The sequence below is a fragment of the Monopterus albus genome, unplaced genomic scaffold (assembly GCF_001952655.1).
Source record: "Monopterus albus unplaced genomic scaffold, M_albus_1.0 scaffold29.1, whole genome shotgun sequence".
In the NCBI taxonomy this organism is placed as follows: Eukaryota; Metazoa; Chordata; class Actinopteri; order Synbranchiformes; family Synbranchidae; genus Monopterus; species Monopterus albus.
The window spans coordinates 5,124,669-5,139,264 of NW_018127909.1; the positions used below are offsets into that span (position 1 = coordinate 5,124,669).

Genomic DNA, 14,596 nt, shown 5'->3' on the forward strand with positions numbered 1-14,596 from the left:
ACGTGGACGGTGAAGGCCCCCAGTAGAACAACTGAGTCCCCAGTCGGGGCCTTTTCCAGCACCCCTCCCAGGGACTTCAAGAAGGCCGGGTACTCTACACTGCCATTCGGCCCGTAGGCACAAACGGCAGTGAGAGACCTATCCCCGACCCGAAGGCGCAGGGAAGCGACCTTCTCGTTCACCAGGGTATATCATAGTATCAATACCAGTCAAATGTTTATTACAAATCCTGCCAGCTGAATATAGTTTGGTTTAAGCCCAAGTCTAAGAAGAATGAATCCAGTTCATTTGACAAAGACAAATCATTTGACTAAGAAGGTCCATATTTAAGAATCAGCTACCACAACAGTCAGTACACCCCTAACTGGTGAGATGACATTCTTTTATTTTATCTTATCTTTTTATTTATTTATTTTATTTATTTATATTTTAATGGCAGATTCAGTATTCCTGGGCATGGATGATAGCAGTGTTGTAAAGAGTAATTGTTTTCATTCAGTTTTTGGGTATGCAAACTTGCATTCATAGTTCCATCTGTAATGCCATCTCCCCCACACCTTTTGTACTCATGCAGCCCTATGTCAGCACACTCCCTCCTCTGTGCTTCATGGTGGGTGCTGTGCAGTCACTGTGGTCGTCCTGGCCAGGTCCACGGCAAACACGCGGGACCCCATCTGATCCCAACTCATTTATTTTGGTTTCATCTGATGTGCTAGTATTCATCAGGCTTCTTTTTAGGTTCTTTGGCAAAGTTACCTTGCAGTTGAACACCTCTGTATCTACTGGGCTTGAACCACAGACACTACTCTTAAGTCGGCTTTTATCTTGTAAATGTAGAAACTGGAAGTGACACTAAAATGATTTAACTTTCCCTAAAATGCTTTTTGATTGCCCCAAAGCTGAACAATAGCTAGTCCTCTCTGCAGCCTCTCTCAGATCTAGTTAGCATAACTGCACTTGCTGACATGACTGAGCAGCATTTTGATAAATGGCACGATTAGAGGTAAAAGTAACAATTTGACTTGGGCCATGCCATGAAAGCACAAAGGCTTTATCCTCTGTGTCAGACGGGTGAATCAAGTCCATCTGTCATGTCTGAAATCCAGCTGTGTCAGAAGGAGCTCAGTGTAAGTTGTCTTTGACATGTGTTCACTGTTGGGATATTATTGACAGCCACATCTTCACTGTGACTGCGAGTAATGGATGCTTATTGTAGTGCAGCTTGTAACTGCATGGTTAGAGTGATATGTCAATGGAGGAAAAGACTGATGGCTTGATTTATGCTGCTGTAGGTGAATGATTTAATTGTTTAAAAAAGGCAATTAAATAATATGTTTGAAATTGTTTAATTTTGTGGCAATTGTGCAAATAAATAAATAAATCTTGTGCCATAAGATCTTGTGATATTGACAGTGACGATATTTATCGTTGAGTTGAAAAGCTCTCTTGCGATGTCAGTACATAGCAGAACCAGAGCAGCAGCCAGCATGATGGAGTGTGAAAATGAAATTGGCACAGCAGATGCCCCTGCCACTTTTTTATGTTCAATTTGTGAGAAGGAGTTTAGTTAGTTTAGTTACAAGGTCACAGAAGTGCATAGTTCATGCACAGTTATAATGTGAACTCATACAGGAGAGAAGCCAGTGGGTTGTTTGTGGCAAAACCTTTTATAGTACCTGCATATAGTTGTCTTTTACTGTATAGGATAATTCATACTCACAAAGTAGAACTGAAGTGATATTCATTACAAGATGATTAGTAAAAATGTTTCAAAATGCACCTGCATTATTTTGCACTTTGTGACTGCCAGTCGAATAAAACTATTTTTCCAGTCATATTTTGTCATTGAAGATTTCTTCAATAGTGTTAAACTATCATCTTGTCTCATTCTCTTGAACCCGATATTGTGTATCATTTCATTTCGTGAGCTAAGTGTATCATCACACCCTCAGTAAAAGTGCAGTTTCGAATAATTCAGCATTTTAGAGATGGTGCTCATTTTTGCTGTATACAGCGTGTAAACGGAGGTTGTAGAGATTATTATAAGAGACTGACTGAGAAGTGGAAATGTAGAATGCAGCAGTAGTGAAAATGCAAGATGTAGAGGATGACGCAGCTCTGTTGCTGTAAACGTTATGTTTAATATGTGTATTGTCCGCTGTGTCTCACAGAAAGACCCCGGTTTCGACAGAGGACAGTTCCACAAACAAGTAGCCGTAATGAGAGGACAGGTAAGGTTTTTTTTTCTCTCCCCTTACAATACACTTTTTTTAAATTCTAGACAGGTTTGTTCAAACAGCTAAATCAAAAGCTGTTACAGCATTTAAATAAGATATATGGACGACTGGCATACAGTAGGGGAAGTCGTGATTCACAGCATTTAAATCAGATATATGGACGACTGGCATACAGTAGGGGAAGTCATGATTCAGAGGGGTTTTGACCACTTAGTTTTTTTTTTGTAGTGTCAAATCACAACAAAAATAGGTACTTTGTGTTGTAAGGTCAAGACTTTACAGTATTCTTGAGCAAAACACAACAAATACCCTTTCAACAAGAAAGAATGATAAAACCTGAGAGCCTCCTCTTGAAAACAGGAGCATAGCTCGTGAATGTGTACAACTCTTGCTGCCAATGTTCTGTTGAAATCTGTTTCCCCTAACCTGAATCCTAACATTATCCTAACCACAACCACAGAGGGGGATGCTACATGAAACAAAGTTTTTAGTTTTATGCATCTCAATGGGGGAAAACATTTTGACATAAAACTGGTCAGGAAGCCAGGACAAAACAAACAAATAAGATACATTTTCGACAATGACAATACCTCAAATCCTACCTGGCATGTTCGAGCCAGAATATGAAAGTGGACAGCATGACGAACCGCAACAGCATTCATTGACATGAATTTCTCTTCTATAGATTGGTAAACACCATTATAGGTACAGATGAAAAGAGATGTGTAACACTCTAAACAAAGCAGGTAATTGAAAAACCCCATATTTTAACTGGCATAATGCAGACATAGTGACTAACATCAATTCTCTACAGAAACAAAGCATTAACAGACATGCAACGTGTGTGGTGTGTGTTTTCTTTCTTTTTTTTTTTTTTTAAACTTACTGTTATGTTCCACTGAGTAGTGGAAACTTCAAAGTCAGTAAATCCAACTGTTGATGGCTGCTTCTTCCCCCACAGGACCACATATATTCCGAAAGTAATGAAATTAATGCCAACAGGTAGGGATGTACCAACAATAACATCATGGATCGTTAGAATCCTCTCACCAACTCACAACGCATCACATGCGGCAGACACACTGACCTCAAGCAGTCAAAACAAACAGGTACTGTGTTCCAGGGAAATCCAGACTTGATGAGCTGATGACTAACCACGGGGGGCTTCACAGGCTAGCTGTTTATAGATTAGACCTGGTCAGGTAAAACAGCCAGTGTCAGTACAGGAACACTCCCGGACAGGCAGTAACCTCAGGCCCTGTATTTTTCTCCACATCCTCTGGTCACAGTTCAGCAGCAGGAGGGAAAGTGTATCCACAAAACCACACGCAGTCAAAGAGGTCTCGCTTTTAAAATGGCACCAGTTAGATGAACACACACTGCTGGTCTATATGAGCATTCAAGGAAATCGGTGAACTCATAGTTGTAACACTGTAGACAAGTCAGAAAACACAGAAAAGCATGCCATGGGCAGTTTAAAGTGTAAATCCACCAAAGGTATATTTCTTTTATTTATCTTTAGGTCCTGAACCTGTGCCAAGCCCTAAAGGATGGTAAAACACCCCTCCAATTGGTCCAGATGCCCCCAGTAATTGTCGAAACAGCTAGAGCACCTCAGAGAGCCAATGAGTCCTACACACAGAGTTTCCAGAGCAGAAAGCCCTTCTTCACCAGGTGGTAGGAACAGAACAACAAAGAGAAAGAGGAAAAAGGAGGAACAGCAGGAAGCCAGAGTGAGATGTGCTGTTGGATGAAAGGTCTGAATCTGAGAGTGCAGGCTTTTGTCCTGGAAATGGTAGTTATCATCACCCTCCCCTCTGTGGACATTTTGGTAACAGAATGTGAGTGAGTGGGTGGGTGGAGCAAGATGAAGCCAAAAGAGGAAGAATTTCACAACTTGTCTTCCTGGTTTGCCTCTGCACCATGTGTGGATGTCAGTGAAGACGTAATTCCTAAATGATGAACCTCTGTACCTTCCTGATAAGAGAAACATTTCAGTGAGATGTCAGATTTTTCTGTTGGACCCCAGGGTGCATTTAATGTTTGCTCACACACTTGCACGCCAGTCAAAAATCTCTCATGCTTTTGTTTTTGAATGAGAGGAGGTGCATTCCTTTTTTTTGTCTTCATACCTCTGCCTTTTAATATTCACCTGCACTTTCATTCTCACGCAGTTTAAAGTCCTGGGTTGGTGAGGCACTGGTGCCACTACTGAAGAGCAGCATTTCTTTACAGTTACGAGAAGTGCTCATGCTGGTTATATCTTAAAGATTTAGGAACTGGGCACTCAGTGGTGTCTTCACACCGTGAACACAAGTCAGCGTGACTTGTTGCTCCTCCTAAATGTTTGGGTTAGGATCTGCAAGTCTGTTGGAAAGCAGAAGCACTTTTGGTTAAGGCAACAAACTGATCAGATTAGTATGACTGGCTCACCTAATTTGTCTCCCACTGATGAATTAAGTCATTAGTGAAGAAGACAAACTGATCCAATGTGCAATCAGGTGGAGGAGGAGGGGGTGGTGTTTCCCAGTCCACAAGCTCCTGACAGTAAACGGTAAAGTAACTTCCTGCTGTGCTGAACTGAAATGAAATGTATTGTGACAATACACTGTATAAATTGTATGTAATATTTAATGATGGATTATAATTAAAACATATTCCACTGTAGACCACTTGTGTTTCTCAATGAATTTACAGACACACTGATATTACACCTTTAATGCTTTACTGTATTCAGTCACTGTACACTGGTTATATTAGTTTTTCCCAAAAAGGTTTTTAATGAAACACTGCAGGCAATATGTTATAGCTTTACCATGATATGCTAATGATTAAATGAATCCTGCACTTAAAGCTGCTAATAATATTTTGACATTAACAATCAATTAACTATATGGCATGGGGAGGGAGTTGGAGAGCTGAAACAACAATGATCATCCAGCTCAACAACTCAGTTGAGCGTTTCAGTGTCATTTTAGCTCATTATCATTAGCTCACTGTATTGGTTTTATGTCTAGTAACTTGACTGGTTTTGGTTAATTCTCATTAATCTCACCAGTGTTGCTCCCAGCAGCAGGCAGCTGTTTTCAGTGTAAGACAAATTCACTGCTCAGCACAAAATGGCAGCAATAAAGTTAACTAAAGAGCCAAATATATTTCCCACAGGGGTTAGTGGAGGCAAATAACAGAGCTAAACATTCTAGTTGCATACACTGTGTGGACACAATCATGAGTCCAACTGAATGCTAATGTCCCCTACCTGCTATACAGTATGTGTACATCAATTACGATTAGCTAATGAGTTTATACAAATATCAGAATCTGCTTTAGCTTTAGTGGCCAGGTGTGTCGGATGCATGAGGAATTTGACTGGTACATTGGTTCTCAATGTGTATGTACATATCCTCATGCAAGGGGCAGGTAGGTTGGGGGCTCTTCCTGAAGTCCACTGTCATCTCCACATCCAATCATCAGCAAGGACTGCGCCCACTCCGCGCAGCCGCAAGCCTTTTGAATATCCAGAGCGACCTGCGCGGTTGTTTGTTGTAGTGATGGGAAGTTCGGCTCTTTTCAGAGAGCCGGCTCTTTTGGCTCAGCTCCCAAAGAAGAACCGGCTCTTTCGACTCCTGAACGGCTCTTAATTTAGGATTTTTTTGTAAGCCTTTATTTTACCATAACTTTGCAAAAATTAATGGTTTGTGTGTTGAAAACCCTTTCATGTGCAGTGTTTTTATGAGAAGCCTTATAATTACAAAATGGCAGCAATAAAGTTAACTAAAGAGCCAAATATATTTCCCACAGGGGTTATTGGAGGCAAATAACAGAGCTAAATATTCTAGTTGCATACACTGTGTGGACACAATCATGAGTCCAACTGAATGCTAATGTCCCCTACCTGCTATACAGTATGTGTACATCAATTACGATTAGCTAATGAGTTTATACAAATATCAGAATCTGCTTTAGCTTTAGTGGCCAGGTGTGTCGGATGCATGAGGAATTTGACTGGTACATTGGTTCTCAATGTGTATGTACATATCCTCATGCAAGGGGCAGGTAGGTTGGGGGCTCTTCCTGAAGTCCACTGTCATCTCCACATCCAATCATCAGCAAGGACTGCGCCCACTCCGCGCAGCCGCAAGCCTTTTGAATATCCAGAGCGACCGGCGCGGTTGTTTGTTGAGTTTGTGGCAAGCAGCAGGTATGTCTCTATGTCAGTCGTTGTAACCTCATATTTGTGAAACCTTTTTCTGTAACCTCAGCCCGAGAGTCGGATTTTCTTCTGCGTTAATTCAGATACCTTAGTTTGGCGCCAGGAAGTTAGCAAACATTTCCAGAGGCTAAAGCAAGCCCAGTAAAAAGTGCATTCAACTTAAGGTTGTGTTGTGCTCGCAGAAAAACGGAGCTCTGAGTGTTTGATAAGGCCCAGAGCATTTCTTTAAGAAAACAGTTTTGTTTTAATTACTTTTTAAAAAACCTCAATCTGTTGCCTCTTCTTGCTATAGGTGTGTGACATCGGACGCGGGAAAACGCACAACCAACCTTGTTTATGGCTGCATTGCTCGACTTAATGTCAGTTTGTAGGCTTTAGCGAAAATCTACAGCGTTAAAGGACGTCGGGAAAATGATAAGACATCGGGTGGACCAACTCTGGATTTACATGGATCAAAAAAAAAGGTGAGTGATAGCCTGGAAGTTGGATAATGTAGCCACACTTTGTTTTAAGCTAATGTCTGGTGTGCTGCTTCGGGTTTAGCTCCTTAACTTCATATCTTAAGCTGGTTATTAAGGGCAAGGTGTTTGACTTCACTGCACCATGAGTAGGTCATCTGTCAACTCAGACCTGTGTAGTAAACAGTGTCCTGCTTTCATATTTATCTGAAGGTTCATATATTTCAACAAGTAGATGGTCAGAGGAACACACAAGTGCCTGTTCACAGGCCTAATGTTAGAGTAGGCAAGAAGAAAATGCTTTTTGTCTGAACATTCTGGGCCTTAAATGAACTGTTGAGTAGAAAGCAGGAGCACATAGTGGCTGGCTGTGATGGATCAGTTCAATGACAAACTATTTATTCTATAAGGTCTTTAATGCTTAAATTGAATAATTCTTTAATTGGATAATTTAAGTCTAATTTAATAATCCATTTCAATTTAAAGGGCCTTTATTGGCCTGAAAGTTTTGACAATGTTGCTAAAATTACAACGTACTTGGTTATTTGTAAAGTGTAATAATTGTGTGCACAATTATTAGGCAAGTTGTATTTTTAAGGATGAATTTTTTTTATGGAACAACTACAATCAATCATTTTGGTCAATCCAAAATGTTAATAAATCTAAAACCTGAATATTTCCTAAAGAAAAAGTTGGGTTTTGGTAACTCTGCAGAATTATTATGCAACTAAATGAAAAACAAACATTTTCCCATCTCATTTGTTTATTTTCATCTGTTAAAGTGAGAATAATAGTGTACAAAATGTACAAATAAACATTTCTGACATTAAAATAAAAAAAAAAAAATTTGTGACCAATACAGCAACCCTTCTTCTCAATAACAGTCATTAAACAATCAACTTTTTGTGCAGCAAGCACAGCCTCTGACGCACTGTTCAGAGAGGTGTACTGTTTTCCTTCACCACAAATATTCAGTTTAAGAAGGGCCAACAAGTTCTCAATAGGGGTTAGGTCAGGTGAGGAAGCGGGGCCATGTCATTATTCTTTCAGCCCTTTACTGTCTAGTTATGCATTGGAGTACTTTGATGCATGCGATGGAGCATTGTCCTGCATAAAAATCATGGTCTTCTTGAAAGATGCAGACTTTTTCCTGTACTACTGTATAAAGAAAGTATCCTCTAAAAATTGGCAGTAGGTTTGGGAGTTGATTTTGAGTCAATTTTTAACCTGAAAAGGTCCAGCTAGCTAATCTTTAATGATACCAGCCCATACCAGTACCCTGCCTCCACCTTGCTGGCGTCTGATTCAAAGTGGAGCTCTGTCCGTCTGGTTTGTCAAGAGTCACTCTCATCTCATCAGTCCACAAAACCTTTGAAAAATCTGTCTTCAGATATTTCTTGGTCCTGTCTTGACGTTTCAGCTTATGTCTTGTTCAGTGGTGGTCAGTTTTCAGCCTTCCTTATCTTTGCCATGTCTCTGAGCATTGAACACCTTGTACTTATGGGCACTCTAGGTAGGTTGCAGTTCTGGAATATGACAGCACTGGCGGCTAATGGGTTCCTGGTAGCTTCACGTTTGATTTTTCTCAAATCGTTGGCAGTCAATTTGCATCTTTTTTTTTTTTTTCTTTCTCAGCATGTTTTTTGTGACCCTGCTGACTGTTTGCAACAAAACGTTTGATGGCTCTATGTCCAATATCTTACCAATTTCAAGAGTGCTGCCTCCCTCTGAAAGACGTTTTACAATTTCTGACTTTTTAGTCAGTTAAGTCTTTGGCCCATTTTGCATAAGCAAAAGAAGCTGCCTAATAATTATGCACACCTTGATATAGGGTGTTAATCTCCTTAGGCCATACCATCCCTCATTACACATCATCTAATGTGTTTAAATCCAATAAGCATTCAAGTTTATATAGCTTGGAGTTGGAAAATATGCATAAAAATGATATGGTCAAAATACTCACTTCCCTAATAATTGTGCACACAGTGTATACAAAGTGTGCGTCGTGTGTCTGTCATTCACCGTCCACCATGTTGTGGTATATTGATAGATAATGGGCAACAAGAAAGGCCCTTCTAATTCTTTGAATCCTGACACTACAGAGTAAAAAATTTCAAAACAAAGGTTTTTCCTTTTTTTAATGCTGTAGGAGGAAGTGTATCTCTTTGTTACAATGAATTTGTTTCTTGCTCCATGACGTGGCCTGTAGATTTGGAGTCATTTGAGTCAAACTAATTTTATTTATTTTTCTCTTTTCAGGTAGATCTACAAACTGTAAGTCAATTATTTTTTATTTTATTGTGGGTTCCCTTGTCAGATCTGCCCCTGCGCCTGCACTAGTTGATTCATTCAAATCTGAAGACATTTTTGATGCAGGGACACCCCCCCCCCTGCATTTGGGTTACACTCGAGCTGTTCGGGTCAAAATGGCCCAGCAATACTAAAGGCCACTTCGCCTGAGCAGTGCGTCAGCGAGGCGCCTCTGAGGAATGGCACAGCCGGTCACAGGTTGGTAATTCATATGAAAATTCTGAGTTGCAGAGAATGTTTTCACTTGGCGCTGTCAATATGGCCATGCCATTTGCATCTCCATGGTCACCTTCACATGCCTCTGCTACAATGGAAACGCTACGCCCCCAAAGGTGTTGGCCACAGAGAATAAAAGCAGGACAGCTGGATGCCTTCTTCCTTTTTGTACTCGACGCTGAACCAGCAACTATGGCACGCGGAATTTCCACCGACATGGCCCTGAAGATGATCTTCGAGGAAGGTGAATTTTCTGATCTGGATGAAGATGAAAGAAATTGAGGACCACATCTCCCAGGTTTCTGAAAGCGCAAGTGACTTTGATGATGATATCTTGGACCAAGATTTCGTTCCAAGTACTGTGGTAAGACTTAGATTCCAATGCAATACGCCGTTTGTTTGATAAAAAAACCCTCTTTGCTTCAGTTAGAGCTTGCTCATTTGTAACTTTTGCTATCATTACTGTGTTTTTGGCCATCCTCAGGCAAAGGAAGGCCGCGCACAATCCCGGTTGCGCACGGAGCGGCCCAGCAGGGTGAAGTAAGTATAAGCTTCTCTTTCTCTATGAAGCCTCTTCCGGCTCTTTTAAACCAGGAACTCACAGCAGTAGACTGCTTTAGATTTTATAAAAAATAACCGTGCTGGTCGTTGCGCACGGAGCGCCAGCGGCCCAGCAGGGTGAAGTAAGTACAGTGCCTTGCGAAAGTATTCGGCCCCCTTGAACTTTGCGACATTTTGCCACATTTCAGGCTTATTATTATTTCAGGCTTATTATAATTTATTGGATATTTCAAACTTTTTTAACAAATAAAAAACTGAAAAATTGGGCGTGCAAAATTATTCAGCCCCTTTACTTTCAGTGCAGCAAACTCTCTCCAAAAGTTCAGTGAGGATCTCTGAATGATCCAATGTTGACCTAAATGACTAATGATGATAAATAGAATCCACCTGTGTGTAATCAAGTCTCCGTATAAATGCACCTGCACTGTGATAGTCTCAGAGGTTGCCTCATTTTGTGTGAAGAACACAAATCCCCCCCCAGTGCATTTAGGTTACACTCGAGCTGTTTGGGTCAAAAAAGACCAGCAATACTAAAGGCCACTTTGCCTCTCACTAAACCCTTTAAAGCCAGCCGCTTGAGTGCCAATTGACACACAAACACCCCTAAACAACTCCAGACACACACACACACACACACACACACTCCCACCAGCTCAACCAGACAAGCAGGGGCGGGCGCACTTGGTCAGATGGCAACTTACTGTTGGTGTGACCAATGTGCCATGTTTACAACCTATTGGTGGCTCTCCTTGTCAGTTATGAGGGTTTTATGATCACCTTGAAAGACGACACCCACCCTTGTTGCCGGGCAGACAGAATATTTAGAGCTAGAGACCAGTCGACCCCTTGCACACGATCCACAGTATGGATAGCAAGCGCGTTAGGCACATTAGTTGTCAGACGGCCCTGGAAATGATTTTTAGGCGAGAGAAGATTCTGAAATTGATGCAGACGAATACATTTCATAATTGGAGGACAACATTACTCTCGGGTGAGCCAAAATAACGCGGAAAACGAGCGGAGCAGTGTGTAAGCGAGGCGCGTCTCTGAAATGGCACAGCCGGTCACAGGTTGGTAATTCATATGAAAAGAAAGAGTAATTTCAGCTCATCCTGAGTTGCATAATGTTTTCACCTGGCGCATTCAGTATGGCCATGCCATTTGCATCTCCGTGGTCCTGCAACAATGACAGAGTAACTACAGCTCATCTTGAGTTGCATAATGGTTTCACCTGGTGCAGTCACTATGGCCATGCAGTTTGCATCTCCATGGTCACCTTCACAGCCCTCTGCTACAATGGGAAGGCTACGCCCCCCAAGGTGTTGGCCAGAGAGAATAAAAGCAGGACAGCTGGATGCTTTCTTCCTTTTTCTACTGTACGCTGAACCAGCAAGTATGTCACGCAGAGTCTCCACCGAGATGGCCCTCAAGTTGATTTTCGAGGAGAACGAATTTTCCGATCATCAAGACGACGAGGAGATTTCCGAAACGGAGGACCATATCTCAGAGGTTTCGGAAAGCCCCAGCGACCTGGATGAAGATGATGTCTTGGACTGTGATTACGTTCCAAGTACTGAGGTAAGACTTAGATTCCAATGCAATATGGCGTTTGTTTGATAAAAAACGCTCTTTGTTTTAGTTAGAGCTTGCTCATTTGTAACTTTTGCTATCATTACTGTATTTTCAGCCATCCTCAAGCGGGAAAAGAAAAACAAAACACATTGTTTCTGTGGAGCGCGTGGCTGAAAGCGCGGAGCAGCAGGGAGAAGTAAGTTATAACAATGCAATATACAGTCTGTTTGCTAAAATGTGCTGTGTTTGAGAACTTATTGTGATTTATTATTTTGAAACAATTACAGGCTGAGCCTGCTCCAGGACCGTCATTTGAGGAAAGAGCAGGAGACGTGTTCATGGTGAAATCCAGGGACATTTCATGGTCTTCTCACCCCTCCAAGCTGCCAATCCGAATTGCAGCCAACGTTAACAACATGGAACCAGGGCCAACGAGAATGGCAATCAGCCATGTGTCGGACATAAAGTCAGCGTTCCACCAGCTAATGCCAGACTCAGTCCTGAACATTATCCTGGACTGCACTAACGCAGAAGGGTGACGGGTTTATGGAGAGCGGTGGAAGGTTATGGACATGATCCTCCTCTATGCCTACCTTGGTCTGCTCTACCTGTGGTCTGCAGAAAACGGCAGGGCCATCTTCCGGGCAACAATGTCGTTGGACAGGTTCCAGGTGATTTCCAGGGTTATCAGGTTTGATAACCAGGAAGACAGAGCAGCTCAACGGCAGACGGACAAACTGGCAGCCATCAGGACAGTGTGGGACAAGTGGGTGCACCGCCTCCCCGGGCCTAATGTCACCATAGATGAGCAGCTGATGCCATTTCGGGGCCGCTGCCCATTCAGGCAGTATATGCCATCCAAACCGGCTCGGTATGGCATCAAGATCTGGGCTGCAATGCTGCCATGTCATATGCCTGGAACCTGCAGGTCTACACGGGGAAACCTGAAGGAGGAGTCCCAGAGCGTAATCAAGCGATGAGAGTTGTCCTGGACTTGTCTCAGAATCTCAAGGGACACAACATTACCTGTGACAATTTCTTCACGTCGTACCAGCTTGGACAGGAGCTCCTGAAGAGGAAGCTGACCATGGTGGGAACAATCCGCAAGAACAAGCCAGAGCTCCCACCAGAACTCCTGCAGACCAAGGACAGGCATATCAATTCCTCCAGGTTCATGTTCACCAACGACACGACCATGGTCTCCTACGTGCCAAGACAAGGGAAGAATGTTCTGTTCTTGAGCACACTGCACCGGGAGGGGACAATCTGTGGCCAAAAAACACAGATTGTCCTGGACTACAATGCCACCACAGGAGGGGTGGACAACCTGGACAAGCTGGTGACGGCATACAGCTGCAAGAGGAGGACACTACGCTGGCCACTGGTGCTCTTCTTTGATATGCTGGACATCTCGGTGTACAACGCTTTTGTGGTGTGGACGGCAGTCAACCTGGGCTGGAACCAGAAGAAGCTCCAGAGAAGACGCTTCTTCATGGAGGAACTGGGTAAGGCCCTGGTGACACCGTTCATGCAGACAAGACAGTATGTACCAAGAACACCAGCCTTTGCAGCTCTCGTGAGGAGGATTCGGGGGGAGGATGCAGCTGGCCCATCCACCAGACCTACAGGTCCACAACCACCACAGCCTCAGGTAAGTGTGTAATGCTGTGGCATAAAACTGTATGTGTGACACTCATGCTTTGGGAGAGAGAGAGAGGCTAAGTGAAAATTCTAATTTCGTATCTTTTCATTTTTCTAGGTTACTCCCGGAGGCAGGAAGAGATGTGCAGTGTGTGGACCCAAGACCGAGAGGAAGACACCACACACATGCGCCAAGTGCAAAAGATACATCTGCAATGAGCACACACACAGACACCGACCTGATTGCAGCGCATAGGATTGCTGCATTCAGTGGGGGCTGGCTGTGTGTGTGTGTGTGTGTGTGTGTAAATGTGTAAATATGTACATACTGGCTGTTCAGCTTGTGTTTTTTTGGCAAAGTTTGCCAAATGTGGAAATGAGTGTGGGTCAAATAAAAATGACCTGGTGTGAAAAGTCTTGCATCATTTGTGAATTTATTATTTTTTCGTTTAGCCAAATATGACAAAAACATAGGTAAAGGGCAAATTTTTACATTTGTTGATTATTAGTAGGTTTTTACATTGTTTCAGAATAAGACATCTTTGATTATGTGGACTGACAAAGCCATAAAGATGCTCTTAAAGTCTCTCAGGCAATCCAGGGGTCTGTAATGGGTTGCTCTTCTTGACATTCAACAGGAAAGGCCCTTCCTCCATCTCCTAGGAGTATTTTTAATTGAGATCTAATTCTTTGAATCCTGACACTATAGAGTAAAACATTTCAATATAAATGTCTTTCCTTTTTATAACACTGAAGGAGTAAGTGTATCTCTGTCTGTTACAATGAGTTTGTTTCCTATTCCATGACATGTGGCCTGTAGATTTGGAATCATAAGTCAGTTATTTTTACTTTATTGTGGGTTCCCTCGTCAGACCCCCCCACCCCAGTCCCCATGCCTGCACTAGTTTATTCATTAGAGAGGTCTTGTTGAAGTTCTGTTCTGTACTCAAGTCCTGAGTTTACTGTGACATCTGAGCTCAAGTGTTTAGTTCAGGTGTTTTTGCCGGCCCTCCATGCCCAACTCTCTTTCCAACATGGCTGCTCTGCCATGACTATTTAGATTTTTGTGTCCGATCGAAAGTGGCCATCTGTCAATAAATTTGTGTAATAGGCATAGATCTAGGCTGCCAGGCACATAGAACTCCTACGGGCTTTATCCTGGGAGTTTTAACTGCAGTGCCGGTGTATCCCTATCGCTTGCTCCTGTGCTGTCCGTTTATCGCCATTTGAATTTCGATGATGTTGACCTATGAAAGGTATGTGGTTTTTATTTCTTCTCTAACCTGGTTGGATCTCCTATAGGTGGCTGCCACAACACATTGATTTTCTTACATTGCCGTGAAGATATTTCATCGTCATGCGTGAATTTGCCTGTCCTCTTTTCTAGC

The 14,596-nt window shown here is 42.4% G+C and overlaps 1 protein-coding gene, 1 long non-coding RNA gene and 1 pseudogene across 2 annotated transcripts in view; all 3 read left to right on the top strand.

Moving 5' to 3' along the window:
- pi4k2a (phosphatidylinositol 4-kinase type 2 alpha) overlaps positions 1 to 3,950 on the top strand; it is a 14,453-nt gene extending 10,503 nt beyond the window's left edge. Inside the window, 2 exon segments of the mRNA XM_020596306.1 lie at positions 2,172 to 2,231; positions 3,760 to 3,950. Coding sequence (XP_020451962.1) covers positions 2,172 to 2,231; positions 3,760 to 3,918 — 219 coding nt within the window. The 3' untranslated portion in view covers positions 3,919 to 3,950.
- A 2,421-nt stretch (positions 3,951 to 6,371) lies between these two features.
- LOC109957902 (uncharacterized) lies at positions 6,372 to 9,974 on the top strand. Its single transcript, XR_002274613.1, has 4 exons — positions 6,372 to 6,438; positions 6,743 to 6,914; positions 9,168 to 9,798; positions 9,919 to 9,974. It is a non-coding gene; the product is annotated as an uncharacterized LOC109957902 (long non-coding RNA).
- Positions 9,975 to 10,447: 473 nt separating this feature from the next.
- On the top strand, positions 10,448 to 13,780 carry LOC109957899 (piggyBac transposable element-derived protein 4-like; annotated as a pseudogene).
- The last annotated feature ends 816 nt before the right edge of the window (positions 13,781 to 14,596 follow it).